The 18,093-nt window shown below is 44.2% G+C and overlaps 1 protein-coding gene across 1 annotated transcript in view; it reads right to left on the bottom strand.

Moving 5' to 3' along the window:
• The window catches only part of LOC142311180 (anthrax toxin receptor 1-like), a 131,280-nt gene that overhangs the window by 45,409 nt on the left and 67,778 nt on the right, over window positions 1–18,093 (bottom strand). Inside the window, exon 9 of the mRNA XM_075349368.1 lies at window positions 16,887–16,947. Coding sequence (XP_075205483.1) covers window positions 16,887–16,947 — 61 coding nt within the window. The remainder of the gene's footprint in view (window positions 1–16,886; window positions 16,948–18,093) is intronic.

Raw genomic sequence — 18,093 nt, forward strand, 5'->3', positions numbered from 1 at the left:
GTTATGTAACTGTAAGTTGTGTAAAATGTCCTCCATGCTGCTGCTTCTGAGACTGTGCTACAGTAAGGATACCTCATGTATCTGTGTACTGTGTATGGAAGATATCATAGCAGCTAGTTTCCACTCACAAGGTGAGAGGTGATCGAGTCTGCACACAGGAAAAAAGGAAAAAGTTGGATTTGTTTAGCTTAGACACAAGGTGAGAGGTGATCGAGTCTGCACACAGGAAAAAAGGAAAAAGTTGGATTTGTTTAGCTTAGGCGGGCTTTGCACGCTGCGACATCAGTAACAATGTGTTACCGATGCTGCAGCGATAGTCCCGCCCCCGTCGCACGTGCAATATCTAGTGAAAGCTGCCGTAGCGATTATTATCGCTACGGCAGTTTCACACGCACATACCTGCCGTGCGACGTCCCTCTGGCCGGCGACCCGCCTCCTTCCTAAGGGGGCGGGTCGTGCGGCGTCACAGCGACATCACACGGCAGGCGGCCAATTGAAGCGGAGGGGCGGAGATGAGCAGGATGTAAACATCCCGCCCACCTCCGTCCTTCTCATTGCAGCCGGCGGCAGGTAAGGTGAAGTTCCTCGCTCCTGCGGCTTCATACACAGCGATGTGTGCTGCCGCAGGAACGAGGAACAACATCGCACGTTGCGATATCGACTGCGACGCCGGATGTGCGTCACTTTCAATTTGACCCCACCGACATCGCACGTGCAATGTCGCAACGTGCAAAGCCGCCCTTAGACACAAGGTGAGAGGTGATCGAGTCTGCACACAGGACAAAAGGAAAAAGTTGGATTTTTTTAGCTTAGACAAAAGACGTCTCAGAGGAGATCTCATTTATATGTATAAATACATGTGTGGTCAATATAAAGGACTGGCACATGACTTATTTCTTCCGAAGACAATACTAAGGACCAGGGGGCACTCACTGCGAGTGGAAGAAAAGCGATTCTGGCAGCTAAATAGGAAAGGGTTCTTTACAGTTAGAGCAGTCAGACTGTGGAATGCCCTACCACAAGAGGTAGTAATGGCAGATACTATAACAGTATTAATAGAGGGCTGGATGGCACAGCAGATTAAAAATAATCTAATGCTAGAAAATGTATAACTGCTGGAGAAAGGTTGAACCTGACAGACTTTTGTCTTATTTCAACCCCTGTAACTAAATATGCAGTTCCACCACTTTTTTTTTAATTAATTAGGGTAACCTTTAGGCCTTTATTTAGAAGTCAGTGTTTTTATCATTGTGCACAATATATTGTATGAGTCAATTCACATGTCCTTTCCTTTAGCAGTATGTATCTATCTAAATAGGAAAAATAAATAAATAAATCTTTATTTTTATATAGCGCTAATATATTGCGGAGTGCTTTACATAATGTACATCAGGAACACTTTCCCCATTGGGGCTCACAATCTAAATTCCCTATCTGTATGTCTTTGGAAAAAGAGGCAGCACTGCTATAAATAATGTTAACAAACAAGTGTGCTAAGTAATGTCCACTTTTTATTTATACTATTTGTTGGAGTGCTGCCACTTTTTCATCTTTTATATTATTGCAACAAGTGAGTTTTTGTTCAAGGAGACCCTGCTCTCCCAACAGCTTTTGGTGCTGTTCCATCATATTTTCTGTATCTATATACAGTGCCTTAAAGTATTTACACCCTGTAAACTTTACATAATTTTTCACGTTACACCCACAAATGTAAATTAATTTTATTGGGATTTTATGTGATAGACTGTACCAACATAAAGTAACAAGTGTTTATAGTGGGCTTTACATGCTACGATATCGTTAATGAATTATCGTCGGGGTCACGGTGTTTGTGACGCACATCTGGCTTCATTAAAGATATCTCAGTGTGTGACACTTATGAGCGACCTTAAACGATCACAAAAGCGGTCAAAATTGTTTGCCGCGGAGAGGTCGTCCTGAAACAAAAAATCGTTTTCTGTTTATTAGCGATGTTGTTCCTTGTTCCTGCGACAGCACGCATCACTGTGTGTGACACCGCAGGAGCGACGAACATCTCCTTACCTGCCTCCACCGGCAATGTGGAAGGAAGGAGGTGGGAGGGATGTTACGTCCCGCTCATCTCCGCCCCTCCGCTTCTATTGGACGCCTGCCGTGTGACGTCGCTGTGACGCCGAACGAACCGCCCCCTTAGAAAGGAGGCGAATTGCCGGCCAGAGCGACGTCGCAGAGCAGGTATGTGCATGTGACGCTGCCGTAGCGATAATGTTCGCTACGGCAGCGATCACCACATATCGGCCGTATGACGGGGGCGGGTGCTATCGTGCTCGACATTGCCAGCAAATGCTAGCGATGTCGCAGCGTGTAAAGTACCCTTTAGAAGTGTAAAGAAATGGTACATGGTTTTCTAAATATTTATAAAATATGAATCGGAAAACTGTGACGAGCATTTGTATTCAGCCCCCCTGTAGATTGACAGCCCTAAATAAAAAACCTGAGTGATTAATTGCCTCCAGAAGTCACATAATTAGTAAATTGAGTTCACCTGTGTGTTATTTATTCTCAATATAACTACTGTAGTTCTGTGAAGACCACTGAGGTCTTCTTGTGAACATTAGGGATGAAAACCAAGGAACACACCAGCCAGGTCAGAGATAAAGTTGTGTAAAAGAGTAATGCAGAGTTAAGTTATAAAACAAATAGCCCAAGATCACAAAGCACTGTCCAATCCATCATTCAAAAAATGGAAGGCCTATGGGACAACTGCAGACCTACTGCCGTCCACCTAAACTGACGTCACAAGCAAGAAGAGTACTAATTAGAGAAGCAGCCAAGAGGCCCATGGTCACTCTGGAGGAGCTGCCGAGATACACAGCTCAGGTGGGAAAATCTGTGCCCCTGAACAACTCATATACTCCACAAATCTGGCCTTTATGGAAGAGTGGCAAAAGGAGACACATTTTTGAAAGCAAGCCATAAAAAGTCCTTTTTGCCATTTCGAGAAAGTCATGTAGGAGACTCAGCTAGCACATAGAAGAATATGTTCTGGTCTATCTCTCTATCTATATACAGTATATATGTATCTCCTATCTTCTAACAACGTCTCAAAATGAGCAGCTAATGACAGCTATTTGGATCTGTGAACATCTTTTGCAAGAAGCAGCAATATTCTTGAACATGGCAGTACTGCTGTTGAATTAAGTCATAAAATGTCTTTTTCATCTGGTAGGACCTGACACACAAGGCGAAATGAGACTAAAAATCAACCCTAGCAGGCAGGGCCCATCACTCCACATTTGTGGCCGCATCTGAAGTGAAAATGGAAATGTTAGCCTCACTGCACTATGGATTCCTCATTCCGGGGAGGACTGACTACTGCATTAATTAGGACTATTGTAAAACGAGCATGAAGAAGATGTACCCTCTGGCCACAAGGAGATTGAAGCTTTATGAGAGTTCTGTATTATCACAGTATGGTAGCCAAGAGCAAACCTCTAATACATCATTGTGGCCATCATAAAAATACCAGAGTTGCCATGTTCATCTAAACTATGCTAAAGAAGCTGAAGAATGGCAGATTTGACAGATGTGACATGAGTCTTAGGCTCGGGCGACATTGAGATTTTCTAATAAAATACATAAATAAAAATGCAACAAAGATGTATAGGATCAAAAAGGGTGGGGGATAAAGGAATCCAAAGATTATAGTGAGCCCCCAAACCCTGCAGTGAAAAGGATCAGGTCTCTTCCATCTTGATTAACTCCTTTTTACAGCTCCCCTTCCCCAAAGTCAGATCCTCATTCAGTGGGTGTGTTTTACATTATTTGGGCACTATGTTATGTGAGCTGTATATATTAGGATTATGGGAGTGTTATTTAGCCATTATCACAGGGAAAACTTGAAACTTCATGGGATTGTCCAGTTTATTTTCTTTGTAAGCTTTCTGTGCTTAAAAAAACAAAGACGGCTGTAGTCTCCAACTACCACTCCCTCCCCAGCCCCCTGCTGCAGACTTTGGCTGGTATGGCTGCAGTGGTGACATCATTGACATCATGTGACTGCTGCAGTCAATCACTGGGCTCGACAGTCATAGGTGGCAGAAGACCAATAAGCTGACTAATTGGCTGGCAACTGATTTGCTATTTCTACATACAGGAAGCCAATGCAATAATACAAAAATAAATAAAAGTACACTAGACAACCCCTTTAATGCAAAATCGGTACTAAACCATGTATCCGTATCCTCCCATGTATGTTCTCACTTGGTGGAGGGCCCTCTGCATAACACACACACATATATATATATATATATATATATAATATTTTTAAAAATATGTACATTTGTAGGGAATTCTAAGAAAAAAAGACTTGGCAACCCTTTACATATCTGTAATTAGATATGTAGTCCAGGTTCTCTGAGAAGGAACACTCCTAAATCTATGCAACATTTGACAAATTTGACATTATGAACTCATGGTGACCGAGTAAACCTTCTATAGCCAGACCCACCTAATGGATCAGAGTAATCCCAGTAGAATCACTCAGCTACAGAACAAAATGCCTTAAACTAACTCCTCCAGGCACATCTCACACTAAGCCCTGTACTCAGGCAGCTGCATAGACACACCAGGCGCTGATAGGACATACATTTTTTTTAAAGAAAAACTTCCAGTACAAATATTTTTGTAGTATTATCTACATGCCACTGTGCCTGAATGACTGTGTTTATGCTGCAGGCTCTAAATACACTATATGGAGAAAAGTATTAGGACCCCTCCAAATTACACATACAGGAGCTCCTTTGACCCCCCATTCTACATCAAGTTGGCCTCTACTCTGCAGCTAATCCAGCTCCCACTCTTCTGGGAAGACTTTCTACAAAATCTTGTGGTCTGGCTGTAGGAGTTTTCACCCATTCTTTCAGGAGAGCATTTGTGAGGTCAGACACTGATGTTACAGGAGAGGGCCGGGCTCATGATCTCTGTACTAGTCCACCCTAAAGATGTTCAGGGCTCAGTCAAGTTCTTCCACACCAAACTTGCTCAACCATGACTTTATGGCCTTTGCTTTGTGCACTGAAGCACATTCATGCTGGAACAGAAAAGAGCCTTCCAAAAACTCTTTCCATAAAGTTAGGAATTACAATTGTCCAAAATGACTTGTTATATGGAAGTGTTAAGATTTCCCTTCATTGAAACTATGGAGCCAGTAGTTCCTAATACACTGGAGATCAAAACTAGAGAATAACAATGTAAATGAGATCAATTTAGAAGAACACAGATCAAAATTAGAGAACACTTTCAGATACTTGCAATTTATTGGTGTTAATCTGACAACTGGTGCTAATTTCCTTATCTGACAAACCCTATTTAACTAGCAGCCTAATTTTCCAGTTTCCACTGACTTTTCAAAAATGGTGTGCCATTCCAAAGTGATTGAAAACCTCCAGCAGCAGGTTGTCCAGATGAAGGCCAAAGGGGTGACCCTATCAGCCATAGCAAGAGAAGTTGGTCATTCTAAGTCTGTGATTTCGAGAATATTGCATCTTGACAACATCACAAACTCTTTCAAGTCCCCCAAGAAGGCTGGTTGCCCTCAAAAGACAAATGCAAGAGAGGACAGGATAATACAGAGAATCTCCATGGGTAATCGTTTCAACACTGCAGCTGCTCACAGGGTAAGGATCTGTCTTGTCATACAGTGTCACAACATGTAACAGCATTTGGACTGAAAGCCCACTCTGCAGTGAACAAACCTCTCATTAGCAAAAAGAATCAAAAGGCTAGACTCATCTATGGTCAGCAGCATGTTGTGTGGACAGAGGAGAAGTGGTCCACAGTTCATTTTAGCAATGAAAGCAAGTTTAATTTATTTGGGTCTGATGGGAAACTTTATGTTTGTCAACAAGCTGGGGAAAGACTGAATCCAAAGTGTGTTAAGAAGTCAGTGAAAGGTGATGGAGGAAGTGTCATGGTTGGGGGAATGTTTTCTGCAGCAGGAGTTAGACCTCTCATACAGCTACATGGCAGAGGGAATGCAAGTGTGTATCAGAACCTTCTTCAACAACACGTGGTTCCTTACTTGTGTTCATCACTCAATCAGCCAGCAATTTTCATGCAGGACAATGCCCCTTGTCACACAGCACAAGGGTAAAGCTGTTCCTTGAAACAGAAAACATTGAAACAAAGAAATGGCCAGCCCAGAGTCCTGATCTAAACCCAGTAGAAAACCTCTGGAAAATCCTTGGTGACAAAGTTATGACCAAGAAACCCACAAGAGTCAAAGAACTGTGGAAGAGACTGGAAGGAGAGTGGGCCAAAATCACACCAGAGCAGTGTGAGAGACTAGTGTTGTCCTGTGGCTGCAGATGTGCTGAAGTCATTCAAAGGAAAGGCCTGTATATTTCCTACTGATTGGTGACTGTTGTTGCCTTCAGAAAAGTTACTTATAATCTTTCTTTGTGCTGCAGTCATTGTTGTTCTCTAATTATGATCATCACGTTTTGAGCAAAATAAAGGTTTCATGTTGATAAACTTTGATCTTTTGTAAAACCCTGTTCTAGTGACATGGTGCACCCCTTACAGAAAACCTTCAAATGCTGATCAATGTAGATTACATTATTTCTTGAAAAAAGCAAGTGATCATACATTGTTCTTGATCTCAGTGTATGTCTCACAATTTATTCTAGAAGATTTAGGAGTGAAGAAATTTTATGAACTGGCCCAGTATGTTTGTCTATTGTTTTTACTTCATCATTTTTTGAGGGGTGATTTGAGGATTGGTGTTTTCAGATGTTTTCAGTTGATTCCTCGCTCACACAAATTTTGCATCCTTTTAGCAGAACATGCAACTTTTTTTCTCAAAAAAAGCTTAACATTTTGGGTCGGACTCTTCAAAATGACTTAGCTCATTTGTTAAAGTAGGTAGTTATATTTCCTATAAAATAACAAATCTGCAGCATTTTTTATTAGAAGTCTGTATTCTTAGGTTCCTTAGTTACACCTGGAAATTAGTCAATAGATATTTCAATGGAGCGTGTCCTCACACACATGCGGAGAATATCATACCATATATTTATACTAGAGTTGAGCGAGTACCTAACTATTCATACTTGCTATACTCATAACGAGTACTGTCTAATACTCGCGTGTTCCGAATAGCATGTGCAATTCAAGTCAATGGGGAAAAACTCGCAATGGAATGAGTAACTTGAATTCCGCACTATTCGCTACTCGCATAAATAGTACAGCATTCAGGTTTCTCATTATTTTGCGAGTTTTTCCCCATTGACTTGCATTGCACACGCTATTCGGAACACGCGAGTATTAGACAGTACTCGTTATGAGTATAGTGAGTACGAATAGTTAGGTACTCGCTCAACTCTAATTTATACATATCAAGGGGAAATAAGGGAGAAACGGTACAATACGGAGGTTTATCAAAGCTGCTCCAGAATTTCCTAAAGCAGCACATACCATATCCTTAGTAGGTACTCACACTAATTTACAATATATGGAGATGTTATGTATTTGAGTGGGGGCTACTTGGTATCAGAACATTGAAAAGCACTGACAAAAAGCCCATGTAATAGATGGGGGGCTGCTACACATGTTGCATTGCGCCCAGGAACTTCATGTGACACCTCTAGAACTGGTCTTCAAAAATGTAAGAAAAAAATGTCAATATACCACACACAACATAGGCTTATATGGAAAGATTTTTAATCACCCCCCTTGTTCTAGTTTTGAAGAGCCGTTCATTTCACTCTCTGCCAACTGGTTAATCTGATTTCCCTCAGTCGTCGCGTCCTTTTCTTCCCCAGTTATCGTCACTCTGACCATCCCTGAATATGACAGGGCACCACGGAGGACTGGAAAAGGTCATTGTGAGGATTAAGTCTGGGTAGTATTAGCAGCATGGAGAGGAGGACTGCTTGGGCTTAGTGAGGGTGAGGGTGATGCTTCAGGCCCTCCTCCCCCACATAATAATGAATTCATCACCACTCGACAGCAGGGTGGGTCGCCCGTGTGTTCACTCACATTGTAGAAATAGACGAGTGATGGAGACATTGGGTTGTCACACATGCCAGCAACAAGCTGCCATCCCACTGGAGCAGAAACAAATTGCTAATCTGTGCTTCAATCTGAGCCTTGTTCTTAGCAACAGGACATTTATTGTCCCTGTTCCTACAAATCTTGGCTGCTGCCCCTACAACAGCCATCACTAAGTCGGCATCTAAGAACATCAGGAAAAACTTGGAGGAATTCTTTGGTATTAAAGCTTAACTCTTTCTGAAATAGCAATAAAATACTGTTCACCCTGCTTCTGGGGGTCAGATCCCACTCGTGACTGCTCCGGTACCTGATACTACCAGCAAACTGTTATTGGAAAAATGACGTTAAGCTTCACATGGTCCTATCTAGGGTTGAGCGAGTACCTAACAATTGTACTCGCTATACTCATAACGAGTACTGTCTAATACTCGCGTATTTGTTCCGAATAGCATGAGCAATGCAAGTCAATGGGAAATACTCGCAATGTAACGAGTAACCCAAATTCCGCACTATTCGCTACTTGCTCAAATAGTACTGCATTCGGGTTACTCATTACTTTGCGAGTTTTTCCCCATGGACTTGCATTGCACACACTATTCGGAATGAATCACTCAACTCTAGTCCTGTCCCCTTTGCAATGGAGTGACAATAAACCTGTGTAGGATTTCCTTCTGTAGGGGACCTGTATTATTAACTAACAGCTTGGTGAGAGATTTAGGCTATGTGCACACGTTGCTTTTTTTTCAGCGCGGAAAAAAACGCACCCTCTGGCAGAGGGGAGAATTGTAAACAATGCTTTTTGAGAAAAACGCATCGAAAACGCATGCGTTTTTCATGCGGTTTTCATGCGTTTTTCATGCGTTTTTTTAGGTGCGTTTTTTTAAGACTTGTCAGTGTTAATAAAGTTGGTTGAACACAGACCTTTGGAAAAAAAAAAAACCTGTGATGTCATTTCCTTCTCCACATTCTGTTTGGATAAATGGGAGGGCTTGGAATGGAAGGAGCACCATTTGAATTTTGGAAAAGTTGAAATAAACTTTGCGCACCATGTCACATTAGCAGGGCCCCTTTGGTACCTATACGTCAGAAAACCCCCACAAGTGACCCCATTTTGGAATCTGCACCCCTCAAGGATTTTATTCAAAAGTATATTAAGCATTTTGAATCCACAGCTACTTCCCCCAAAATGTTGCTGTAGCAACAATATTCTCACTTTTAGGCTTGAAACACACATCCGTGAAACACGTGCGTGTTTGGTCCGTTTCCGTGTATACTGGAGACACGGCCAAACGTGCACCAATGTTACTATATCTCTGCGGTTACAATTACGTTTTTGGTTATGTCCGTGAGTCCGTCTCCGTGATGCGTTTTGTGGGCCGTGTCTCACGCCAGCATGTCCGTTTTATTCACGCAACACGCAGCACGGACCCAATGAAAGTCAATGGGTCTGTGCGCACGTCCGAGTGACACGGACGCATCTCTGTTTGTTCCCTGTATGTTTTGTGCTTTTTTCATGTGATGTCAGTCTTTTTTCTTTTTATGTTTCGTTCTCTCCCTCAGTCCGTCGGTCGGTCTCTATGTCTGTCTGTCCCTCTAGCTGTCTGGTGGTCAGTTCCCCCCTCTCTCATACTTACCATTCCCCGATCTCCAGCGCGGCGCTGCACGGCTGTTTTAAAAACTCCGGCGGCTTTTCCTCTTTTGAAAAAGCCGGCCGCCCATTAATCAATCTCGTATTCCCTGCTTTACCCGCCCACCGGCGGCTGTGATTGGTTGCAGTGAGACACGCCCACCACGCTGAGTGACAGCTGTCACATTGCACCCAATCACAGCAGCCGGTGGGCGTGTCTATACTGTGCAGTAAAATAAATAAATAAATAATTAAAAAAACCGGCATGCGGTCCCCCCCCATTTTAATACCAGCCAGATAAAGCCATACGGCTGAAGGCTGGTATTCTCAGGATGGGGAGGCCCACGTTATGGGGGGCCCCCCACCCTAACAATATCAGTCAGCAGCCGCCCAGAATTGCCGCATACATTATATGCGACAGTTCTGGGGCTGTACCCGGCTCTTCCCGATTTACCCTGGTGCTTTGGCAAATCGGGGTAATAAGGAGTTATTGGCAGCCCATAGCTGCCAATAAGTCCTAGATTAATCATGTCAGGCGTCTATGAGACACCCTCCATGATTAATCTGTAAATTACAGTAAAAAAACACACACACACACGAAAAAAATCCTTTATTAGAAATAAAAAACACAAACAAATTCCCTCATTACCAATTTATTAACCCCGTCAAACCCTCTATGTCCGGCGTACTCCACGGTCCTCCAGCGTCGCGTCCAGCTCTGCTGCATGCAGGTGACAGGAGCAGCAGAAGACACCACCGCTCCGGTCACCTCCACGCAGCTAATGAGATGAGTAGCGCGAACAGTGTGAACGCTGTGCAGCGCCGGTGATCGGGGAACGGTGAGTATGAGAGAGGGGGGGACACTTCAGTCACTCTGGGGATTAGTGGTCACTGGTGAATCCTTCACAAGTGACCGCTAATCAGTACACGGCACAAAGACAGAGCCGCGGCATGACTATGAAGTCGGGTGAAGTTCACCCGAGTTCATTCTCATCCCGCTACTCTGTCTTCCGACATGTAGTAACGACATTTTGCATCACACACGTACATTTCACACGGACAACACATACACATGTCAGTTATTTCACTCACGCACACACGGACATTCCACACGCACATACGGCTAGCATACGGGATACACACGCAGGCCACACATACCATAAAAACGGACCTAAAAAACGGAAAACGGACCCGAAAAACGGCCCGTTTTACACGGACGTGGTTTTCACGGATGTGTGGCGGAGCCCTTAGGCCCGTTTCACACATCAGTGAAAAACACTGACGTTTTTCACTGGCGTGTAAAACACGCACATGTCCCTCCGTGTGCCGTGAATCACGGCACACGTGGGTTGTCTAAGTGCAATCCGGGCTCCGTTCTCCGTAGCCCGTGATTGCACTCAGTAATCATCTCACCTGTGCCCGCTCCTGCTCTCCATGGTGCTGATCGCTCCCGCGGTGCAGCATCCAGCTGGTGCTGACCCCCGCAGCAGCTGCTTCCGGGTCGGCTGTGTTGCGCATCATGAATATGCGCGACAGTAATGAGCCGGCTCTGAAGCAGCAAGCTGCACGGGCTGCAGAGGACATCGCTGGACGCCGGGTGAGTTACAATGATTTTTATTTTAAAAGCACGTTTTTTTCTGGCACGTGTTTCACGGATCACACCACTGCGTGGTCCGTGGGACATCAGTGATGCCAGAAATAAATGGACATGTCTCCGTGCGGCAATCACGCACACGCGGGTACGCCGCACGGAGACACGTGCAGTGTAAAATCATTGACGTGTGAGCAGACCCATTCATTATAATGGGTCTGCGTATGTCAGTGATTCTGGTACGTTTAAAAAAAAGCACAAACGTACCAGAATCACTGACGTGTGAAAGAGGCCTAAGGCTATGTGGCCATGATCCAGCGACACGGCATCTGCAGCGTATGCCCACGATTTGGGTTCAGGCTGCTGTGGAGCTCTATGCTACCTGCAGAGAACACTCTCGTCTCCGCAGCATAAACTGACATGCTGAGGCTCGGGAAGCCACGCCACCGGTCAGTTTATGCTGAGGAGAAAAGAAGCACAGTGGGCATGGGATCTCCAAAAATCCTTCCACTGTGCTTCTACTGCACAACGCAGCGTTATGGACGCAGGGAAAACACTCAGCGCCCATAACGCTGCAAACCCTGATTGTGGGCACACAGCCTAAAAAGCGTCAATGGATGAATGGATGTCAAATATATATAACGTCCCACCCCCGCCTGCATATTCTAAGCTGGCACCTTTAGTACCTTTCATGTGGCACTAAAGGGTGCCTAGCGTAGTATTTATCCAAAAAAAACAACAAAAAACAATGAAAAAAATGGCGTGGGGTCCCCCCTATTTTTGATAGCCAGTCAGGGTAAAGCAGACTGCAAACCACAGCTGGCAGCTTCATCTTGGCTGGTGATCAATTTGGAGGGCTGCCCAGGCTTTTTTTTTTTATTTATAAATAAAGAATTAAAAAAAAAATAACGTGGGGTCCCCCCAAATTAGATCACCAGCCAAGGTGAAGCTGACAGCTGGGGTCTGGTATTCTCAGGGTGGGAAGAGCCATGGTTATTGGACTCTTCCCAGCCTAAAAATAGCAGGCCGCAGCCGCCCCAGAAGTGGCGCATCCATTAGATGCGCCAATCATGTCGCTTCGCCCCAACTCATCCCGCGCCCTGGTGCGTTGGCAAACGGGGTAATAAATGGGTTGATACCAGATGTGTAATGTCACCTGGGATCAAGCCCAGCAATTAGTGATGTCACGGCGTCTATCAGATACCAGACATAACTAATTGACAGTAAACAAAAGCAAAAAAAAATGACAAAAAATTTTTTATTAGAAAAAACACTCCCCAAATCATTCCCTTGTTCTCCAATTTAATCAAAAAATTTGAAAAAAATGGGTCAGCAGAAATCCATTTGGACATCCCACGTCGGCTCTGGACCTTCTAGAATATGGGGGCACGTTCAGGGAACGTATCCCCCATTTTCTAGGAGGGCAGACCCTCCATTTGAGGAGAGTGGGTGCCAAAAATCTGCACCCACTCTCCCCGGGTCACAGCTGCAGAGTGCGAGCAGCAGCCAGCAAAGCTCTCTGAACACAGTGCTGGCTGTCAGCTGCTCTGCACATGTGACCGGCCGGCGTCTGCTGTGAAGGAGGGGGCCGCGGGGGATCATCGCTGCGACCGGACAGGTAAGGGGGAATACCGGGGGAATAGGGGGTGACCTGGCAGGGCCTGGGGGGCATTTTTCTGTCGCATGTCTCAAGGCACATGCGACAGAAATCATAGGAGCAGGGCGGCCGGTGCGCTACTGTGCGCGCGGCCATGTTGGATTTTCGGGAGGGGGGGTCGGGGCGGGCACTTTAGCGACACCGGGGACTTTCCAGGACTTTGCCAGGAAGTGAGGTCAACAGGAAACCTCTTGACCTCACTTCCAGGTAAATGCCTGCGTTCTGGCATGCCAACAAAGCCCGCGGACCGCAACAAAAAAGCATCTCACTGCGGTGTAGCTGCGTTCTGACCCCACATCATTGATTTAATAGGGGAGAGAATGCAGCCACACCGCACAAAAGAAGTGACATGCTGCTTTTCTTTCTGCACCGATTTTTGGCATCCAAAACACTGCATTTAGAAACGCAGCGTGTGCACTGATTTTTCGGCTTTCTCATACACTTTGCTGGGAAAGCTGAACGCATGCAATTTGCCACTGAAACGCTGCGGTTCTAAACGCAGCGTTTCCGCGGTAAAAAACGCAACGTGTGCACACAGCCTTACCTAAATATCATGGAAATGTGGAGTAGAAAAGCAACATAAAAGAAGAATGAGGACCATTGTATGTTCTCATGGTAGTTGACATTACACTTGCTGGGTCTCTTTGGCACCATAATAATTGTTTATCAGTATAAAAATCTACTTATGGTGGTATCTTGACAAGTCAGCTTGGCAATAGTTATATCTAGGCCCACCACCCGACCACTAGTGATGTCACATTATGGGGGACCTAAGAACACCATAGAGGTGAAGTCTTCATTGCTATAGTAGCCCATTGTCACTATAGGCTGTGGATCACAATTAGATTATAAATGTTCCCCATTTCCTCTGCAGATTTGCAAAGCTTAAGATTTAACAAATGTGTGGGAGCATCATACAATTATGTGTTATGGTGCAAAGTGGAGTTGTCAATATGTATGGTGGTGGGATATTTTAGTCGTTATACTGTATAGAAGCCATAAAAGGGGTATAATAATAACAGTAATATAATAATATTTATTCACTTATATAGCGCCATTAATTCCACAGCGCTTTACATACATTGGCAATGCTGTCTCCATTGGGGCTCACAATATAAAGTCCCTATTAGTATGGCTTTGGAGTGTGGGAGGAAACCCACGCAAACACGGGGAGAACATACAAACGCCTTGCAGATGTTCTTCTCGCTGGTTACAATTAATGGGTACACTACAGGGCTTCATTAGGGGCACTATTTTGTATGGGCGATGGGCGCACACAAAATACTATATGAGGTTAGAGGTGTAGCTTGATCGTGAGCTTCATACTGTGTGGTGGGCATCATACTATGTGGGGCTTCATACTGTGTGTCAAGGGGACACTGGAGACATCTTACAGTGTAGGGGGATCATCATAAGTGTGACTTTTATGGTATTGTTGTGTGGGAGGACTATGTAAGCATCATACTGTGTGTAGGGGCAAAAGGGAATTATAATGTGATTGGAAGGCATTGTATGGAGCACACCATATATGTGGCACGGTGATGGTATCATTGTGTGGGAGGACTATGTAGGCATCATACTGTGTGTAGGGACACTCGGGAATTATAATGCAACTAGGGGGTACTGTGGGGAGCATTGTGAAAAGGGGCAATGTGGGATGTCTGTGGTGGGGCATGTGTTTGGTTATCATATTGCATAATAACCTGTATATGGATACTATTAGATTTGATTAGGGGCACTAATTTTGTGTGGCTAACAAAAAATGACTGGGAGAAGTTAGGGTGTGGTTGGCTCTCACAAATAGGTGTCCTTCAGAGTTTGATGTCTGGTAGTGAGATAAGTTGGTCTACCCAGATTACAGCAATGAGCCGTAAGAATTACAAAGTCCTCTTGATGGCCCAACTAACAGCCCTTTTGTCCGCTGGCTCTGGTACAATGAAAGTCTTTAGAACTGAAGTCATCAAGATGACATCCTCACTGCAGAATGTAGATTAATGCTGAATTGCTGAAATGAAAGCCCTATATCGTATAATAAGCCATCTCATTCTAACATGCTATGCATTATTCCCAGTAGGAGACATACACCCTCTTAATGACTTCAGTTCAATTCCAAAAGTACATCTGCTTCTTACCCCTCCTGTCCCAAATGTCTATAAATCAGAACCTAAGAGAGAACAAAATGGGATGCAAAGGAAAATGCCAGAGATGGTCAGAACATTTCTTTGTATAGGCCCAGCTGACCCTGTAACTTCTTATTCTATACAGCTGCATGGTAAAATACTATATTAACAGCTTAAAGGGAATGTATCACCTTATATTTGCATAATAATTCAATATATATAGCATATATTTTACTATAGGGACAGCACTGACAGAAATCTGCATTGCAGGCACCTGTAGATTCAGAGAGGCTGTGATTGTGCCTATGTGACAATGCTGTGAGCATGCTTTCTGACATCTGCAGAGGTCCCTCCTCAGAGATTGGGGGAGCTCAGCTGTCCCCATCTCCTTGGACCGTCATCTGGGCATTATAATCAGCACTGCTCTCAGTTATCCAGCTCTAAGAAAGAGGGTCAAATACAAAACCAAAGAGACCTAACGTCACTGTCACACAATAATACTGCCAAAGTAGGGTCCAGATTACAGCTATTTAAGGTCCAACTGCAGAAAGTCAGGGTGTTGTGGGTGTACCACCAATACTAACATGAAACTGTGCCAACTGAGTGGTACCTTAAGTAGCGCTGGCCACATCCCTATGACTGTAAACCCGAGGCTGCTGGGAGGAATAAAGTTTATTTCCTCCTAGCAGCGGGGATCTCATTGTTGTGGCCACATGGCGTCAGAACGCTATTACCTGCAGAATAACCATATATCTGCAGATTAATAGCGTTTTTACATTTCAGGTACCTTGTAACCGTGACATAAAAGGACACCAAGGCAAATCCCTCACCTCCTTATTTTCTAATAATACAGTTCATCTGTAGATAGGAGTCTTTTTTAGATGTCCTTTCCACCCAAATACCAACCTCCGTCACTTGGTCTGCTTCTACTTTCTTTGCCCTATGCAATCCATGGTGGAATTGTTGCGATGACCATAGGACAGCAGGGAACTGGGGCTCCCGAGCTGTCCCTCAAACTAGGTGGGTCCTATGCTATCCCTAATCTCAAGGATACTCCTGATGGTAGAGATGCCCGAGTCTCCTTCATGGCCCTGCTCCTGACCAGTCCTGATCTGATTCCTTACCCAGGGAGAGACAGTACAGGAGTGTGATGAAACCCACAGATAAAGATAGACAAATGAAAACCAAAACTCTGTCACATAGCATGCACACTCAAAGGTAAAGATAATAAGAGATTCAAGAGGAAAAACAAGAGCAGGAAGGGAGCTACAAAACAACAGGGGTAAACTTCACAATCGCACAAAGCAAAAAAAGCACACTTTTCACCAGAACGTCTGGGACATCACACCTCACGGACCAACATAGACAAACTATAGCTGGCATGGGTGGAAGGATTCAGCCAGCAAAAATAGGAAGGAAGCAGATGTGATAGGCCTCCCAACAACATGTGATCAAAGGAGCAAGCAGACCAGCAGAAATTAACCCTTACTAGCCTGCCTATGAATCAGCACACAGCAGGTTAATGCCCAAGTCTGTGTGTGTTGATCCTAGTCACCAGAGAAACCATCGGGCGGAGTGTCAGAATCTGCAATGTGAACAGAGCCCGACGCCGTTATGGCAGTTGGAGAAGTTTGTGCAAAACTCCATGTGACAGGAATCTAGGACTTGGGCAAAGAAGTAAGTGCTCCTTTGGAAAGTGATTTTTCTTGATCATGCTTGAAGATATAATCAGAGACCTCCAGACTGAGTGTAATACATATTGTAAGTATCATTGACCTAGTAAGACCACATAAAAAAAATTTGCATTTCTTTTTCGACCTCCAGGGCTTTTCATTCCTGTGGTAATGATGTACTCACCCCCAGCGCAGACACTGGACGGCTCTGCAGCCAGGATTTCAATACAGAATTTCTTCAAGATCTGAAAGAAGAAGCAGTTCTCTGTTTGGCATCTTCTGGCAGCTAAGATTAAGTCGCAGAAAAATATTGCACAGCCATTACTGCTTATACTAGTCAAGAAGTCAGTCTTTTCTCCCTCGCGAGGGTTGAAAACAGATCTATGAAAATGGTCAAATGTATACAATACTCACATAATACACAATAACTGTAGTATAGGAAGAATAACAAAACCATGGTTCAGACCGGTTGTGTCTGAGAACAGGCAACTCTCATGAGACTGGAAGCCAGGTAACACACTTTCTTACTACTAAGCCTGTATATGCCATTAAAGGGGTTTCTGGTTTTGGAAAGATCCCGTCACCCAAACTGCACCTGGTTGAGAGAGTTTTTCTAAAGTCGCAAAACCCCTTTAATGCAGGCCATGTGGCTGCTATGGGGCCCATCTTAAAATTCTGGTGAACCTGCGCAAGGATGTGGTCCCCAAAAGTTATGACAATGGCTCTCCTGTTGCAGGTTGTGTGGTGGTGTGAGTCCGCACCTGAAAGGGAGTAGGGCGCAATATTGGGACAACCCTTAAAAATCTATATTATTCACACAATTTCTCTCATATAGACATTCATGTAATTATTGAATCTAAAATTCAATTTCTGATACATTCCTATTAAATGTCACATGGGCAGTATTACCACAATATCGGGTTATTTTCTTAAACAATTGTATAGCTGTAAGATTAGTGGTCAGTGGATCATGCCAAGGCTATTGAAGTATTTTTGTACAGTCCTACTAACTTTGCAGTCACGGACTTCACAATGCGTACTCCAAGGAAAAGTTTGTATATACATATATAAATATATATATATATACTAGAAGGTGGCCCGATTCTACGCATCGGGTATTCTAGAATTTACGTATTGTGTAGTTCATGTATGATTTTTGTTATATATATATATGTTGTTGTATGTAGTTACTAAGTGTTTGTGTAGGGGCTGTACATGTGCTGGGTGTTGTCTGGGTGTGGCGGGGGGTGAGAGCGGTGTTGTATGTGTGTTGCGTGTGTTGCGTTGTTTGTGGAGCGCTGTGTGTCTGTAGCGTTGTGTGTGTGTGTGTTGCGCGGTTTGTGTGTGTGTGGTGTGTTTTGGGGGGAGGTATGTTTTGCGCAATGTGTGTG

The sequence above is a fragment of the Anomaloglossus baeobatrachus genome, chromosome 5, assembly GCF_048569485.1.
Source record: "Anomaloglossus baeobatrachus isolate aAnoBae1 chromosome 5, aAnoBae1.hap1, whole genome shotgun sequence".
NCBI classification, from domain to species: Eukaryota; Metazoa; Chordata; class Amphibia; order Anura; family Aromobatidae; genus Anomaloglossus; species Anomaloglossus baeobatrachus.